Here is a 19,249-nt window from a genome sequence, read left to right on the forward strand (position 1 = left end):
AATCTGCTTAGAGACAATAAATTTTTTGAACGTTTTGGATCTAGCCTAGGCCAGATCTCCTTGGTCGTTTGGCATGTTATAATGTTTGACCATCTTATGTTTGTTGCCTCTATAGCTTCTTGCTGTAGCATGAGTTTGCACGTTGCGATTGGTATACCAATATTTGCCTTGTTGGGTAAAATTGGTATTAGAGTTCCATTTCTGGCGAGTTCATCTGCTTCGCAGTATTTTAAAGAAAAAAATTTATATGTTTTAATATTTTTCTTCAAATGAAACCATAATTTTCACCGTTTGTTCGTTCGTGGTAATTTAGAATAAAATGTAGTTCGCCACTCAGGATTTCAAAGGAGGAAGTGGAAAAACCCTATAAAAACTGAACGGGTGGACCGATTTGATTGAAATTTGTTAGGTATATAAATTAAATAAAACGAATTCTCATCGTGATCTAAAAATTGTGCGTCGTACTTTAAAATTACTCATTTTTTCAAAAGTTGTATTGATTAATACGAGTATATTCATTATTTTTGTTTCCTTTTCTTGTTTTTTTTGATGTGAATTTCTCTTATACTTTTAAAACTTAATTAAAACTGAATACAAAGAAGGTTTTGAGAAAGCAAATAACTAAAAAGTTTCAGAATTATTATAGCAACTTACTACTTACTTACTAGCCCACAAAATTGTGATTTTTTTTAGTGATTTTCGATAGGCTTGTTTACTTATGTTGAAGTAAACAAGCTTCACAGCGTTTCATGTGAAGAAAATGAAATTGTGACATTTACCACTTGTACAGAGTACAGACTTCTTGTAGCTTAGTGAACGGTTGACGTTTTAAAATATTTGAATACATACACATTGTATATATATTTCTATAGTACTATCAATCCATGAAAATACTTTAGCGACATCTTTTGGTAGATCTGCACTTCAATTTTCTGCATGAGGTTCAAACATAAAATAAACTAGCGATCCCAGCGGTGGCGACGCAAAATAGAAAATTCTACTTCATGAGAATACTATAAGAATATATATACAATGACATACATATAACATTGTACTGTCTATGAAGAATTTTTATATTCCAATAATTTATTTTCATACATTAATTGATTAAGGGCCAGTTGTACAAATATTTAATCCGTGGATCAGCAACTTTTATCTTCTGAAATCGGTAGTAAAGCTGAGTTTTAGCACTGGTTCAAGGTATATATATATATACAAATAGCCACATTCATGCTTGAACCGAAGTTGACCCGCAGGTAATCCGCCGAAATCGGCGGGTAAAATTCTTGAACCAAGGCTGACCCACGTTTGTACAACTGGCACTAAGATTTTCGTAAGTTAATACTGAGTTTCATAAGTTGATGAATTTGTTCGTTACTTAATTCAAATTTTGGTAAAGTAAGGAACAAAATGGTGTTTTTATTTTTTAAAAAGAGTATGACATTTTTCTTTAAGTGATAAATCTTTTCATTAAAATGGTTTTTTGGCTCTAAAAAGGGAGAAAACTATATGAAGCATTTTCGTTAAGTGATAAAGGTTTTCATATTACGAAAAATTACACATTTTCGTTGAGCCAACGAAAGTTTCGTTGGTCCAACGAATATGTAGGGTATGAACGATTTTCATATTTTTACGAAAGTTATTATTTTCAGTGAAAGTGTAAATTTTCTTCAGAAAAAAAATGTTTTCATCGGCAAGCCGTCATTTTGAAAAATTTTTACTACTATTCCATTATTTTTAATACCCGTATTATATACCTGAAAAATAAATCTTTTTGCTTTTTCTATTTCAAATAATTTGGACCAGAGATACCTCAGGGCCAAACACCTTTTTGCCTAGATCCACTAAGTGATCCACTACAGGAACAACAGGACCGAATATTTTTGTGTATTGTAAAAAATACATTATACGAATATATGCACATTTTTATATACTATTTATATTTATTTATTTTATGAAAACTCTTCTCACACCAAAATTTTTGCAAATGAGTATAAACCCTAAATACAATTTTTGAATTAAGTGGGTTGCGCCACTACTTGTGCAACCATCACGGCCTATTTTAAATGTAAAGTTTCTCAGCTTAAAATATGTACAATTTTAATGACTCTATACGTGTGGAGGTGGTATTTAGTTTACAATAGGTATGATTATAATTTCTCCATTTTGTATGTTTTTCAGATGGTTCCAAATTTCCAAATTAAAGCAGTCCGGCAATATTCAAAAACTCCAATGCCAGCTTATGCCTACGATCTTGAATCTGATTCCGACTCAGACGGTGAAACATCCCATAGGCGATATAAAGACAATAAAAAAATGCCACAAAGGGTAAGTATTTACTGTTCTACACCATGAAAATATGCACATAAGTATTACGCTCACAAAAACCACATTCTATCTATCATAAGTCATAACTCATAACCATAAAACCCTGGTATTATTGAGAATTGTTATCAAAACTTTTGACTTTTTCAACGCTATGGTAAAACGTACCAGTACCAGTACGCACCAGGTAAAACGCACCGTTTGCGGTTAATAAGCGCCATTTAAACTAGAACTTCTGGAAATCACTCTAGAAACTGAGCCCGCTGTGAACGAACTATCCCTTAACCTTTTACACTTCTTATAAAAAGAAAATGAAAATATATCAGATCTCTCCCACGGAAAAGAAATTAAAAAAATCATTAAGGCCCAATTTATTCACTTTCCATTATATTTTAAGTCGCCATTAAAATTTTAAAATCTGTCAAATAGCACACAAATTTTAAAATTTCCCATTTTAAATGGCGACTTTGAATTTAATGGAAAGTGAACAAATTAGACCTAAATCAGTTTTAGGACTATACAATCTATTCACAATAATGCAACTTTTGCGGGGGGTAGAATTTTGAATTTCAATAATTAAATTTCGCTCCGGCCTAATGTTCATAGTACCTTCCTTGCTAATTTAATGTTTTTACTCATAAGATATAAATATAATATTTAATTTTTGTTTTTAGGGGGAAAGTGAATTCTGGCGCAGAAAGATGCGAACACTCCATAACATTCTAGATGTAAATCGAGATGGTGTGATATCATTTGATGATTACAGTTTACTAGCTAAAAGATTTACTGATGTGGGAAATTTATCACCTGAAATGTCTGCTGAATTTTTCGATGTTATGAAAGTAAGTAAACATACAATACATTTTATTGAAAATTATAATTATTTTTACATTCTATAAAAATTTTATTGTTTTTTTTTTTTAGCAAACTTGGGAAGAACAATGGGGTGAAATTAATCCCTATAATTTAGTCACCGCCGAACAATTTTTAACTGAACTACATCATAAGCTCAACGATAAAGATTTAGTCAAAAAAATTGGACGCTTTCTTCCGTATCTCTTTAAGGCAGTTGATATTGATCATACTGGTCATTTGAATCTAGACCAATACAAATTATTTTTCCGTTGCCTCGGACTGACTGATGAGGATGCGGCAGTATCATTCGCTGTGATAGACAGAAACGGTGATGGCCAGCTGTCATTAAATGAATTCGTACATCTTGGACGACAGTATTTTTTAAGCGAAAACGAACGTAAAATATCGAGAATGTTTTGGGGACCATTGATTAAACATTGATATTTCCTTCTGGTCAAGAAATGATTTAATTATTTTCATAGAAATTGGCTAAATATAAGACTTTCAATAGAATACTAATTATTTAAGGTTATTTTTGTATTAGTTTATAAAAATAGATTTAAGGCATTATTTTTATACCTACTCATAATAAAACCGTTTATATTTTTATATTGATGTAAGAAACATTATTCAAATTTATATCACAAGTTCACTATTCAGCGGTGGGTGGGGTACATGAGGGTCATGGGTTTGGAATCAATAGCCTATTGGAGATTGGAGAAGTCGAAATGCGCTACCGGTGTTCAAATTTTGAATTGAAAGTCATGTAGAGTTTGATGACAAATCCATCCGCCATTTTACTTTCTGTGTTATATCTGTGTAGTCGTCGTTTTTGTACATACAAAATGCTAATCAAAAAAATTATCCACTTTCCAATTCTGGGAATTAGTATCAGAATATCAGCATGCGTATTAAAGTTAAATCAAGTTTGTATATGCTCTCGATCAAAAGATATAACGTGTTTAGAAAAAGAGCATCTTTTTACCGTTATCTCAGAATTTTGAAATTTGAAAATATTTGAAATTTTGAACAATTATAATTTAAAAATTTTAATAAAATTTAATAAGTCGTTTGAGAGAAATTCAGAGTTTAAAAAAACGGTTCTATGACAGGTACCGTTAATAATGACTTTCGAAAAAATCTTTTTTTGGTAAAAGATAGGCCTTGTCCAAAAACCCACACTAAATTTTTTTAATTTTAATCGTTAAAAAGAGTTTTTGAGAAAATTATACTTTTCTAGGATTGGTGCATCACAGGTATGGTTAGATAAGGTTCTAAAAAAATTAATTCCATACAATCATCTGCACAATCTCCAAAAACTGCTACATACCAAGTTTGAAGAGAATTGATCCATCCGTTTAGGCTATAGCTTCTTAAACAGACAAAGATTCGAGTCTCAGGTTCGATTCCTGTCGGGGTCTGTTTATTTTTTTTTATTTTAACGAAGGTTAGGTAAGGTGAGGTAGAAATGGCTGTCAGAAAAACAACTGACACACTTAGACCACTTATTGGTCCGTTGTGATACCATGATTTAGCAAGGAAATTCCTCACTAATTAAACCAGTTAGAGCTTTTAATGAAGCGGTGAAGGTTGAAGATGTCCGTATTAATTAATTCACTAGTATCTTCTAAGAAAGATTTTTCCAAGTATTTTTTACGTCTACTGGAAAGAGCAGGACATGAGCAGAGAAGATGTTGGATTGTTTCTTCTTCTTCCTCATCGAGGCAACTTCTACAGAAGTCGTTAGAGACTACGCCAAGTCTTATGGCGTGTCTACCTTTGAGACAGTGTCCTGTTAAGACATCTATTACAGAGCTGATATGCAATCTGCTTAGAGACAATAAATTTTTTGAACGTTTTGGATCTAGCCTAGGCCAGATCTCCTTGGTCGTTTGGCATGTTATAATGTTTGACCATCTTATGTTTGTTGCCTCTATAGCTTCTTGCTTTAGCATGAGTTTGCACGTTGCGATTGGTATACCAATATTTGCCTTGTTGGGTAAAATTGGTATTAGAGTTCCATTTCTGGCGAGTTCATCTGCTTCGCAGTATTTTAACGAAAAAAATTTATATGTTTTAATATTTTTCTTCAAATGAAACCATAATTTTCACCGTTTGTTCGTTCGTGGTAATTTAGAATAAAATGTAGTTCGCCACTCAGGATTTCAAAAAAAAAAAAAAAAAAAAGACGCTCAGCCGCACAGTGGTTCCCTTCTATGGAGGAAGTGGAAAAACCCTATAAAAACTGAACGGGTGGACCGATTTGATTGAAATTTGTTATATAAATTAAATAAAACGAATTCTCATCGTGATCTAAAAATTGTGCGTCGTACTTTAAAATTACTCATTTTTTCAAAAGTTGTATTGATTAATACGAGTATATTCATTATTTTTGTTTCCTTTTCTTGTTTTTTTTGTGATGTGAATTTCTCTTATACTTTTAAAACTTAATTAAAACTGAATACAAAGAAGGTTTTGAGAAAGCAAATAACTAAAAAGTTTCAGAATTATTATAGCAACTTACTACTTACTTACTAGCCCACAAAATTGTGATTTTTTTTAGTGATTTTCGATAGGCTTGTTTACTTATGTTGAAGTAAACAAGCTTCACAGCGTTTCATGTGAAGAAAATGAAATTGTGACATTTACCACTTGTACAGAGTACAGACTTCTTGTAGCTTAGTGAACGGTTGACGTTTTAAAATATTTGAATACATACACATTGTATATATATTTCTATAGTACTATCAATCCATGAAAATACTTTAGCGACATCTTTTGGTAGATCTGCACTTCAATTTTCTGCATGAGGTTCAAACATAAAATAAACTAGCGATCCCAGCGGTGGCGACGCAAAATAGAAAATTCTACTTCATGAGAATACTATAAGAATATATATACAATGACATACATATAACATTGTACTGTCTATGAAGAATTTTTATATTCCAATAATTTATTTTCATACATTAATTGATTAAGGGCCAGTTGTACAAATATTTAATCCGTGGATCAGCAACTTTTATCTTCTGAAATCGGTAGTAAAGCTGAGTTTTAGCACTGGTTCAAGGTATATATATATATACAAATAGCCACATTCATGCTTGAACCGAAGTTGACCCGCAGGTAATCCGCCGAAATCGGCGGGTAAAATTCTTGAACCAAGGCTGACCCACGTTTGTACAACTGGCACTAAGATTTTCGTAAGTTAATACTGAGTTTCATAAGTTGATGAATTTGTTCGTTACTTAATTCAAATTTTGGTAAAGTAAGGAACAAATTGGTGTTTTTATTTTTTAAAAAGAGTATGACATTTTTCTTTAAGTGATAAATCTTTTCATTAAAATGGTTTTTTGGCTCTAAAAAGGTAGAAAACTATATGAAGCATTTTCGTTAAGTGATAAAGGTTTTCATATTACGAAAAATTACACATTTTCGTTGAGCCAACGAAAGTTTCGTTGGTCCAACGAATATGTAGGGTATGAACGATTTTCATATTTTTACGAAAGTTATTATTTTCAGTGAAAGTGTAAATTTTCTTCAGAAAAAAAATGTTTTCATCGGCAAGCCGTCATTTTGAAAAATTTTTACTACTATTCCATTATTTTTAATACCCGTATTATATACCTGAAAAATAAATCTTTTTGCTTTTTCTATTTCAAATAATTTGGACCAGAGATACCTCAGGGCCAAACACCTTTTTGCCTAGATCCACTAAGTGATCCACTACAGGAACAACAGGACCGAATATTTTTGTGTATTGTAAAAAATACATTATACGAATATATGCACATTTTTATATACTATTTATATTTATTTATTTTATGAAAACTCTTCTCACACCAAAATTTTTGCAAATGAGTATAAACCCTAAATACAATTTTTGAATTAAGTGGGTTGCGCCACTACTTGTGCAACCATCACGGCCTATTTTAAATGTAAAGTTTCTCAGCTTAAAATATGTACAATTTTAATGACTCTATACGTGTGGAGGTGGTATTTAGTTTACAATAGGTATGATTATAATTTCTCCATTTTGTATGTTTTTCAGATGGTTCCAAATTTCCAAATTAAAGCAGTCCGGCAATATTCAAAAACTCCAATGCCAGCTTATGCCTACGATCTTGAATCTGATTCCGACTCAGACGGTGAAACATCCCATAGGCGATATAAAGACAATAAAAAAATGCCACAAAGGGTAAGTATTTACTGTTCTACACCATGAAAATATGCACATAAGTATTACGCTCACAAAAACCACATTCTATCTATCATAAGTCATAACTCATAACCATAAAACCCTGGTATTATTGAGAATTGTTATCAAAACTTTTGACTTTTTCAACGCTATGGTAAAACGTACCAGTACCAGTACGCACCAGGTAAAACGCACCGTTTGCGGTTAATAAGCGCCATTTAAACTAGAACTTCTGGAAATCACTCTAGAAACTGAGCCCGCTGTGAACGAACTATCCCTTAACCTTTTACACTTCTTATAAAAAGAAAATGAAAATATATCAGATCTCTCCCACGGAAAAGAAATTAAAAAAATCATTAAGGCCCAATTTATTCACTTTCCATTATATTTTAAGTCGCCATTAAAATTTTAAAATCTGTCAAATAGCACACAAATTTTAAAATTTCCCATTTTAAATGGCGACTTTGAATTTAATGGAAAGTGAACAAATTAGACCTAAATCAGTTTTAGGACTATACAATCTATTCACAATAATGCAACTTTTGCGGGGGGTAGAATTTTGAATTTCAATAATTAAATTTCGCTCCGGCCTAATGTTCATAGTACCTTCCTTGCTAATTTAATGTTTTTACTCATAAGATATAAATATAATATTTAATTTTTGTTTTTAGGGGGAAAGTGAATTCTGGCGCAGAAAGATGCGAACACTCCATAACATTCTAGATGTAAATCGAGATGGTGTGATATCATTTGATGATTACAGTTTACTAGCTAAAAGATTTACTGATGTGGGAAATTTATCACCTGAAATGTCTGCTGAATTTTTCGATGTTATGAAAGTAAGTAAACATACAATACATTTTATTGAAAATTATAATTATTTTTACATTCTATAAAAATTTTATTGTTTTTTTTTTTAGCAAACTTGGGAAGAACAATGGGGTGAAATTAATCCCTATAATTTAGTCACCGCCGAACAATTTTTAACTGAACTACATCATAAGCTCAACGATAAAGATTTAGTCAAAAAAATTGGACGCTTTCTTCCGTATCTCTTTAAGGCAGTTGATATTGATCATACTGGTCATTTGAATCTAGACCAATACAAATTATTTTTCCGTTGCCTCGGACTGACTGATGAGGATGCGGCAGTATCATTCGCTGTGATAGACAGAAACGGTGATGGCCAGCTGTCATTAAATGAATTCGTACATCTTGGACGACAGTATTTTTTAAGCGAAAACGAACGTAAAATATCGAGAATGTTTTGGGGACCATTGATTAAACATTGATATTTCCTTCTGGTCAAGAAATGATTTAATTATTTTCATAGAAATTGGCTAAATATAAGACTTTCAATAGAATACTAATTATTTAAGGTTATTTTTGTATTAGTTTATAAAAATAGATTTAAGGCATTATTTTTATACCTACTCATAATAAAACCGTTTATATTTTTATATTGATGTAAGAAACATTATTCAAATTTATATCACAAGTTCACTATTCAGCGGTGGGTGGGGTACATGAGGGTCATGGGTTTGGAATCAATAGCCTATTGGAGATTGGAGAAGTCGAAATGCGCTACCGGTGTTCAAATTTTGAATTGAAAGTCATGTAGAGTTTGATGACAAATCCATCCGCCATTTTACTTTCTGTGTTATATCTGTGTAGTCGTCGTTTTTGTACATACAAAATGCTAATCAAAAAAATTATCCACTTTCCAATTCTGGGAATTAGTATCAGAATATCAGCATGCGTATTAAAGTTAAATCAAGTTTGTATATGCTCTCGATCAAAAGATATAACGTGTTTAGAAAAAGAGCATCTTTTTACCGTTATCTCAGAATTTTGAAATTTGAAAATATTTGAAATTTTGAACAATTATAATTTAAAAATTTTAATAAAATTTAATAAGTCGTTTGAGAGAAATTCAGAGTTTAAAAAAACGGTTCTATGACAGGTACCGTTAATAATGACTTTCGAAAAAATCTTTTTTTGGTAAAAGATAGGCCTTGTCCAAAAACCCACACTAATTTTTTTTAATTTTAATCGTTAAAAAGAGTTTTTGAGAAAATTATACTTTTCTAGGATTGGTGCATCACAGGTATGGTTAGATAAGGTTCTAAAAAAATTAATTCCATACAATCATCTGCACAATCTCCAAAAACTGCTACATACCAAGTTTGAAGAGAATTGATCCATCCGTTTAGGCTATAGCTTCTTAAACAGACAAAGATTCGAGTCTCAGGTTCGATTCCTGTCGGGGTCTGTTTATTTTTTTTTATTTTAACGAAGGTTAGGTAAGGTGAGGTAGAAATGGCTGTCAGAAAAACAACTGACACACTTAGACCACTTATTGGTCCGTTGTGATACCATGATTTAGCAAGGAAATTCCTCACTAATTAAACCAGTTAGAGCTTTTAATGAAGCGGTCAATGCCGTCTTTACCATAAGGGCACACGGGGCCCGTGCCCAGGGCCCCCATTCTCAGGGGGGCCCCGAAGGAACGAATATTATATTCTCAAAACATTTTTGTCGGTCAGACCATCTAGCAAAAAATTTTAGTTTTTATATGGCAACCAAACAACCAAATAGATTTTTTTCTACACCTATACGGAAAATATATGTTTTCAAAAAGAAAACAAACTATGTGGCGTTGTATGCGGACAAAAATTTAAATCCAAACCACCAAACCCAAATTCAATTTTCAAAAAAAAAAAATAAGACAATAATACTTTCAAAAAACAAGAAAATTACCTTTTTTGCCACTGTAGGTAAGATTATTTATTAATAAAAACAACGAATTCTCTTCCATTATCTTTTTCCTTAAATAATAATTTAGTTTGAAGTTTGCAAAACTGTCAAATTTGTAGTGCGTGTTAAAATCAGTGTAAAATTTGAGTAGATTCGTATTAAAAGACGAAAAAGAATCAATTCGTCGGCAAAAAACATCAATACTTTTTCCGTTGGAAAACGTTTGAGAAAAAACTATTGCCGGCTCGTCGACGCGACGATACATCAATGTTTTGGTTCAATGGAAAACGCCATGGTACAATGGTTTTAATTTGAATTGCGAATTGCTCTCGTATTTAAAGATTGACACATAATATTCATTTAATAACTTTTAAAAAAATTGTTTTTCAAAAAAAAAAAATTAATTTTTTTGTTTAATCCAAAATAATTTTTTTTTTAAGTTTTCTTAGTTTTAATATCAGTTTAAACCTTTTTATGTAAAAATTTTCATTAAAATCGGTTGTGTCGTTTTCATTAAGAAATCGGTTCTATGGCAAGTAGGTACCGTTAATAACGGTCCAAAAAATATTTTTCTTCTTTCAAAAGTGCGGCCTTATTTGCAGCAAAACATATTTTTTTTTTCAAAGCAAAATCGTTATCCGTTTTTGAGAAAATTGCAATATCTCGAAAACTTTATATTGGAGATATCCGTTGAAAAAGAGACATTAAAATAAAAAGGCAAAAAATAAAAAAAAACGGCTCTTGAAAATTACGTAGAAATCGTATGTACCGAGTTTTTAGCAAATCTATCAATCCGTTTGAGCTCTTTTTTCCAATTCTTCAAACTGAAACTTATAACGGATACAGGGTACAATTATTGGCAGTGGCAACGATTGATGTCTCGATGCACGTATTATTGGCACCCCCTTTACTTTATATGAAACGATATATTGGCACCCCTTTTTAACCATAACCATTGCCTTTAAGCCAACCATTGTACTTATTTTACTTTCCAAAAGGGCCCCAAATTCTTGTGTGCCCAAGGGCCCCAGGATAGTTAAAGACGGCCCTGGAAGCGGTGAAGGTTGAAGATGTCCGTATTAATTAATTCACTAGTATCTTCTAAGAAATATTTTTCCAAGTATTTTTTACGTCTACTGGAAAGAGCAGGACATGAGCAGAGAAGATGTTGGATTGTTTCTTCTTCTTCCTCATCGAGGCAACTTCTACAGAAGTCGTTAGAGACTACGCCAAGTCTTATGGCGTGTCTACCTTTGAGACAGTGTCCTGTTAAGACATCTATTACAGAGCTGATATGCAATCTGCTTAGAGACAATAAATTTTTTGAACGTTTTGGATCTAGCCTAGGCCAGATCTCCTTGGTCGTTTGGCATGTTATAATGTTTGACCATCTTATGTTTGTTGCCTCTATAGCTTCTTGCTTTAGCATGAGTTTGCACGTTGCGATTGGTATACCAATATTTGCCTTGTTGGGTAAAATTGGTATTAGAGTTCCATTTCTGGCGAGTTCATCTGCTTCGCAGTATTTGAACGAAAAAAATTTATATGTTTTAATATTTTTCTTCAAATGAAACCATAATTTTCACCGTTTGTTCGTTCGTGGTAATTTAGAATAAAATGTAGTTCGCCACTCAGGATTTCAAAAAAAAAAAAAAAAAAGACGCTCAGCCGCACAGTGGTTCCCTTCTATGGAGGAAGTGGAAAAACCCTATAAAAACTGAACGGGTGGACCGATTTGATTGAAATTTGTTATACATATAAATTAAATAAAACGAATTCTCATCGTGATCTAAAAATTGTGGGTCGTACTTTAAAATTACTCATTTCTTCAAAAGTTGTATTGATTAATACGAGTATATTCATTATTTTTGTTTCCTTTTCTTGTTTTTTTTTGTGATGTGAATTTCTCTTATACTTTTAAAACTTAATTAAAACTGAATACAAAGAAGGTTTTGAGAAAGCAAATAACTAAAAAGTTTCAGAATTATTATAGCAACTTACTACTTACTTACTAGCCCACAAAATTGTGATTTTTTTTAGTGATTTTCGATAGGATGTATCTCAGTAAAAAATGATCGTATCATGACAAAACAAAAAGCATGTGAAAGCTACATTCGTCTAGTTTTAGGATTTTAAAACTAAATATTTTATTTCTAATGGTAAAATAACTAGATCTGGAATTATTCAAATACCAAAATTTTCCAAATTTGTTTTGTTTATACTTTTCTCTAAAAAAACATTTTTTGCGAAAAAATGATTATCATTTTTAGGAATGCTATTTATTTGGCTTTAAAATTCTTTTTGTTTCAAACCTCTACGATTTTTTTTAGACTGCAAACCAAAAACCATAGTTTTGACTTTGACTATCAATATCTCAACAATGGATCACCTTACAGAGAATTTAAGGATACATTTGAAAACTTCATTTAATTCTCTACAAATAAATTAAGTTAACTTTGTTAAAAAAAAATGTTTTCTTACATTTGAGATCATTTTAGAAAAGCTATCAAAATAGGCCTTTTTACGGTTTCTGAGAAAATGTGCCGCTATTTTATAACTATGGTTGATTATGAGCAAAATTAAATTCGTTTGAGTTTATTTCAACATTTTATTAAAACATACCGTTTAAATTTTAGATAAACCAAAGAAAATTAAAAGTTTCCAAAAAAAAGTTAAATTTATACCGTTTTCTGATATTTTCCCTTTTTTTGAAAATTTTTGATTTTTCTTTATTTTTTGGTTTATCAGTGATGGCTACATAGACCTCTTATAATGTAAACCACTTTATTTTACAAAAAAAAGCCGTTAAATTAGAAACGGTAATACCAGAAGCCAATTTCAAGTGCTGTTTGAGTGAAACGCATTGCTACACTCAAGAAACTCTTACAGGAGAATGGGTCAATATGGGTCATTTGTTTTAACACCATAAATAGTATATATCATAAGCTTTAAATTAATACTAAAATGAACGTGGAGCATTGTGGAGCTTTTTTTTTTACAGGCCGACAAAGAGTAAAAACTATTCGCTCTAGAGGTTTCTTCATATAATATTCTGGTTTTTCTGATTCAAAAGCAAATATACCATTAACAACACTACATACTTTTTTTTTTTAAAAGCTCTATTCTTAAAAAAAAATTCGTCAAAAGTTGCAGAAAAAAAGACGCCCCGAAGTAAAGGCTTCTGGGACCCGTGGCCTGAAGTTGTTTTTTTGCTTTTTTGGGGCCCCTAATGTATTATTTGTGGTTGCAAAGATTTTTCAAGCAATATTTTTTGGGGCCCTAAGATAAAATTAAAATTTTTTCTTTTAAAAAAGCAGTTTATTTTTTTGGGGCCCATGCGGTAACCTTTTTATTAAATCAATATATATTGTGTGGCTACCAATGCATTATACATTACACTGAATGATAAAATTTGTCTCCCTTGTATCCGAAGTGATTCAAATACATTTTAATTTATCTACTTCGTAACTCAATTTATTCTAAAAGTTTCCTCCTATGCATTGTCTCCAGTTGGGGCCCTGGGGTCGGTCGGGGGCCCCGGGGCGCCGCCCCGCTTGCCCCAAGGGAGTGTACGCCCCTGGGTGAGGTAGAAATGGCTGTCAGAAAAACAACTGACACACTTAGACCACTTATTGGTCCGTTGTGATACCATGATTTAGCAAGGAAATTCCTCACTAATTAAACCAGTTAGAGCTTTTAATGAAGCGGTGAAGGTTGAAGATGTCCGTATTAATTAATTCACTAGTATCTTCTAAGAAATATTTTTCCAAGTATTTTTTACGTCTACTGGAAAGAGCAGGACATGAGCAGAGAAGATGTTGGATTGTTTCTTCTTCTTCCTCATCGAGGCAACTTCTACAGAAGTCGTAAGAGACTACGCCAAGTCTTATGGCGTGTCTACCTTTGAGACAGTGTCCTGTTAAGACATCTATTACAGAGCTGATATGCAATCTGCTTAGAGACAATAAATTTTTTGAACGTTTTGGATCTAGCCTAGGCCAGATCTCCTTGGTCGTTTGGCATGTTATAATGTTTGACCATCTTATGTTTGTTGCCTCTATAGCTTCTTGCTTTAGCATGAGTTTGCACGTTGCGATTGGTATACCAATATTTGCCTTGTTGGGTAAAATTGGTATTAGAGTTCCATTTCTGGCGAGTTCATCTGCTTCGCAGTATTTTAACGAAAAAAATTTATATGTTTTAATATTTTTCTTCAAATGAAACCATAATTTTCACCGTTTGTTCGTTCGTGGTAATTTAGAATAAAATGTAGTTCGCCACTCAGGATTTCAAAAAAAAAAAAAAAAAAAGACGCTCAGCCGCACAGTGGTTCCCTTCTATGGAGGAAGTGGAAAAACCCTATAAAAACTGAACGGGTGGACCGATTTGATTGAAATTTGTTATATAAATTAAATAAAACGAATTCTCATCGTGATCTAAAAATTGTGGGTCGTACTTTAAAATTACTCATTTTTTCAAAAGTTGTATTGATTAATACGAGTATATTCATTATTTTTGTTTCCTTTTCTTGTTTTTTTTGTGATGTGAATTTCTCTTATACTTTTAAAACTTAATTAAAACTGAATACAAAGAAGGTTTTGAGAAAGCAAATAACTAAAAAGTTTCAGAATTATTATAGCAACTTACTACTTACTTACTAGCCCACAAAATTGTGATTTTTTTTAGTGATTTTCGATAGGCTGTATCTCAGTAAAAAATGATCGTATCATGACAAAACAAAAAGCATGTGAAAGCTACATTCGTCTAGTTTTAGGATTTTAAAACTAAATATTTTATTTCTAATGGTAAAATAACTAGATCTGGAATTATTCAAATACCAAAATTTTCCAAATTTGTTTTGTTTATACTTTTCTCTAAAAAAACATTTTTTGCGAAAAAATGATTATCATTTTTAGGAATGCTATTTATTTGGCTTTAAAATTCTTTTTGTTTCAAACCTCTACGATTTTTTTTAGACTGCAAACCAAAAACCATAGTTTTGACTTTGACTATCAATATCTCAACAATGGATCACCTTACAGAGAATTTAAGGATACATTTGAAAACTTCATTTAATTCTCTACAAATAAATTAAGTTAACTTTGTTAAAAAAAAAATGTTTTCTTACATTTGAGATCATTTTAGAAAAGCTATCAAAATAGGCCTTTTTACGGTTTCTGAGAAAATGTGCCGCTATTTTATAACTATGGTTGATTATGAGCAAAATTAAATTCGTTTGAGTTTATTTCAACATTTTATTAAAACATACCGTTTAAATTTTAGATTAACCAAAGAAAATTAAAAGTTTCCAAAAAAAAGTTAAATTTATACCGTTTTCTGATGTTTTCCCTTTTTTTTGAAAATTTTTGATTTTTCTTTATTTTTTGGTTTATCAGTGATGGCTACATAGACCTCTTATAATGTAAACCACTTTATTTTACAAAAAAAGCCGTTAAATTAGAAACGGTAATACCAGAAGCCAATTTCAAGTGCTGTTTGAGTGAAACGCATTGCTACACTCAAGAAGCTCTTACAGGAGAATGGGTCAATATGGGTCATTTGTTTTAACACCATAAATAGTATATATCATAAGCTTTAAATTAATACTAAAATGAACGTGGAGCATTGTGGAGCTTTTTTTTACAGGCCGACAAAGAGTAAAAACTATTCGCTCTAGAGGTTTCTTCATATAATATTCTGGTTTTTCTGATTCAAAGGCAAATATAGGGGAGAGTGGGGCAGTTTTGAACACGGGGCACATTTGAACACTGCATATAAGATTTTAGCATATCAATCTTTTTTAGAAGTATTTCGATATTTGAACCCGTCAACACGATATCCATTAATGTCAATGACTTTCCATCGTTATCTCGGCTGACTTTCAGATTTATAGGTGGAAGGTGATTTTTATAGTGGTTTTGCATTATTTCAGTTTTTTAGTTGTAAGAGTTAAAAAAAAAATTGGTACGTGATTTCAAAACGCAATACAATTTTTGTTAATGGTTAATGAATTTTAAACTAATTGACGGTTAATTTTTGAATGAATATATTAATGTTAAATATTTATTCAACATTTTATGTCGTTGACACAGTTGGGGCAGTTTTGAACAAGTATGGTGGGGCACTTTTGAACATGTTCAAAACCGCCCCGAGCAGTTTGTATCAGACATTTTAAGGACACTTGAATGTGTTTTATTTAATAAATCGTAATGTTCTTATAAAAAAAAAAAATAATGAAACTAGCATTTGTGGCCAAAATTAAAGAAAAAATGGGAACATGTACAACATAATTGAAGATTTAAAAAAATGCCTGATTTCTTCAAGTTCTGCTAGACTTTTCTCGATGAGAACTCGATTATATACCGCATACCGCTTAAGCGTTATAGAAATTAAAGTCAAGCTACCTACACCAATTAATCATCCGCTTTGTTAACATTTAGATTAAATATTTAAATCTAAATGCGATTTAGATCGCAAAATAAATCTATTTTACTCTGAGAAGCATAAATGGATTGAATACCATTTTTCTAAGATATATTTTAAATGAATTTTTCTTGGTTTTTGTTTTTCTTTTGAACTTATAAATGTGATAAACTGATAAATATAGTATTCATTTTAATGTTAATTTTTCTGAGTTTTTATTATTTGTTGGTTAATTGGATATGATATAATTATCAATTTGGAGTTTTTGTATGTTCTTATTAAAAAACTAATAAAAAGTTAAGTATTATTTATTCATTACAACGAAACTAATACTGCTGTTCAAAAGAGCCCCTTCCATGTTCAAAACTGCCCCATACATGGGGCACTTTTGAACATAAGAGCCTATATCTTTAAAACATCAAAATTCAATATAAATAATTTGTTTAACTAACCAAATGTTCTTTGAAATCGAAGTTCAATGTTATTGTTCAATGTTAGTAAACTTTACAGATCAAGAAATCGAACATATTTCGTTCAAGCAGCTTCGAAAGCAAAAAGTGTTCAAATGTGCCCCACTCTCCCCTACCATTAACAACACTACATACTTTTTTTTTTTTAAAAGCTCTATTCTTAAAAAAAAATTCGTCAAAAGTTGCAGAAAAAAAGAACGAAATTTCCAAAATTTTAAAGAATCTAGTTTGAGCTAAGTATACTCGGGACCCAGGCTATGCAAAAAATTGAAATTGATTGCATTCTGTATTTAAATATATTTTTAATCAAAAAACCAAATCAAAAAAATTGAAAAAATTGTTTCACTGTGAGCCGTGGCCGCACAGTGCGGCGATTGTATGGTGGACAAAAATCAATTTTCCAAAAAGGAATTGATTTTGCAAAGAAAAATTGTTGCATATGTAATAAAGATAAATTCTAAAAAATTTTACGAAATTTTCACGCCCCCTGCCACGCCCACTTTTGCATATGATTTTTTATATCTAAAAAACGGCGTGCACCATTTAATTCAAATTTAGGAAATTTGATTATCTAGATGAGTGTAAAAATAAAAAAAACTTTCGACCCTTTCGGCCCCTGCCACGCCTACTTTTGTATATGATTGTTTATACCTTAAAAACGGCTTCCACCATCTGCACCAAATTTAGGAAATTTGGTAACATAGATGAGTTAAAAAAATATAAAATAGTTTTGATCCTCTCCGCCCTCTGCCACGTCCACTTTAGTGGCTAAAGGCTAAACGCTTGCAAATTTCCCTTTTTTCGTCTTTGACGACGCTTCTAAATGTAGTGTTTGTGTCTTCCACGACTAATTCCCCTTTATCAAGAGGGGATACATTTTGCAGATAGGTTAAAATGCTATCAGGAAGTGTAAGTCTATTTTTAAGATTAGCTTCATGCAGTGGCGTAGATAGGGGGGGGATTAGGGGGATATATCCCCCCCCATTGGAATCGATAATTGTGCAGTATAAACAGTCATGAATAAATAAGTTGAAGAAGCGCACTTTGAAAAAAACGCTATGGATTTCGAGTTCTTGATTAGCTTAAAGGTTATAAAATATGGTTTACCAACTTTCGTTGCCATTAAGTCGGTGTTTCAAAGAGTGAATTTAGACTTGGTCCAAGCAATGGAGCTCGCTAAAGATTTAAGGGATCAACTAAATATTAAACGGGCAGAAGACGACTCATTTTCGAAAGTTTTTTGTATATGGGAAATATTAGCTGAAATCCTTGACATAGGCTTTAAACATAAGTGAATAGTGAAGCGACAAAAGAATCGTTCGAACCCTTCCGTTCAAAGTACAGTAAAGAATATTTTCGTGTTACTGTTTTCAATCTTTTTCTCGATTTCTATGTAATGGGCCTTGGAGAAAAATGTACAAACCATGAAAACACACTAGAAGGGTTTCCGGTTCTTTCTAAGATTCTTCGTCTGAAATAGACAAAGCAGCTAAAAAATTTAATGAAACTGTTGAGTTTTACCAAAAACTAGACCACATAAAATAGAACAAAAACAATAAGATTTCCTTATAGTTTTCATCCAAGAAGGAAATATTATTTAAACAATCGGGATTTCCTTATTGTTTTACCGACTTCCAAAAAGGAGGAGTTATTTAATTCGTCTGTACTTTTTTTTTGTGTTTGTCACCTCATAACTTTGGACCGAGTGAACCAATTTTGATAATTCTTTTTGTAGGTATTGAAAAGCTGTGCCTGTTCAGTACTATTAGAAAAACCATAAAACCCAGTTTTGATCCATGGAAGTCGGTTTTGTTTTTTTAATAAAAAAAATACGATCATGTACGGGATCACCTATTCCAACTAACTATAGAAATATTGGTCACAATTTTTGTTCTAGTGCCAAGTTGGAAAAAATATGAAATTTTTACAAAGAATTTTGAAAGATTTTGTACATGAAAATAATAAGAAATCTCTATGGAAAAACCTTATTAATTGTTGATATTAATAAGGTTTCTTCATAAAACAGTTCAATAAGGAAATCTGTTGGTATTTAGGTGGTCCTGGTCATATTATTCTCTGTGTGAAGAATTAAAAACTCAGAAAAGATATTTGATCAGAAGGAAAAATACTTCCTCTATGAACTCATTGCAAGCGCTCGAAAGCTGCACCGAAAAAAGTTGTCCTGGTATTTATTTTTTATTAAAGATATTAGCTACACTGC

The 19,249-nt window shown here is 31.5% G+C and overlaps 2 protein-coding genes across 2 annotated transcripts; both read left to right on the plus strand.

The window, feature by feature from the left end:
* The first annotated feature begins 2,156 nt into the window (after window positions 1-2,156).
* On the plus strand, window positions 2,157-3,819 carry LOC129920165 (sarcoplasmic calcium-binding protein-like). The gene is made up of 3 exons (XM_056001388.1): window positions 2,157-2,328; window positions 3,000-3,167; window positions 3,250-3,819. Exons 1-3 carry the CDS (start codon window positions 2,182-2,184, stop codon window positions 3,619-3,621), a joined length of 687 nt encoding a protein of 228 aa, XP_055857363.1. The 5' UTR covers window positions 2,157-2,181; the 3' UTR covers window positions 3,622-3,819.
* A 3,388-nt stretch (window positions 3,820-7,207) lies between these two features.
* On the plus strand, window positions 7,208-8,868 carry LOC129920166 (sarcoplasmic calcium-binding protein-like). The gene is made up of 3 exons (XM_056001389.1): window positions 7,208-7,378; window positions 8,050-8,217; window positions 8,299-8,868. Exons 1-3 carry the CDS (start codon window positions 7,232-7,234, stop codon window positions 8,668-8,670), a joined length of 687 nt encoding a protein of 228 aa, XP_055857364.1. The 5' UTR covers window positions 7,208-7,231; the 3' UTR covers window positions 8,671-8,868.
* The last annotated feature ends 10,381 nt before the right edge of the window (window positions 8,869-19,249 follow it).

The sequence above is a fragment of the Episyrphus balteatus genome, chromosome 4, assembly GCF_945859705.1.
Source record: "Episyrphus balteatus chromosome 4, idEpiBalt1.1, whole genome shotgun sequence".
NCBI lineage: Eukaryota > Metazoa > Arthropoda > Insecta > Diptera > Syrphidae > Episyrphus > Episyrphus balteatus.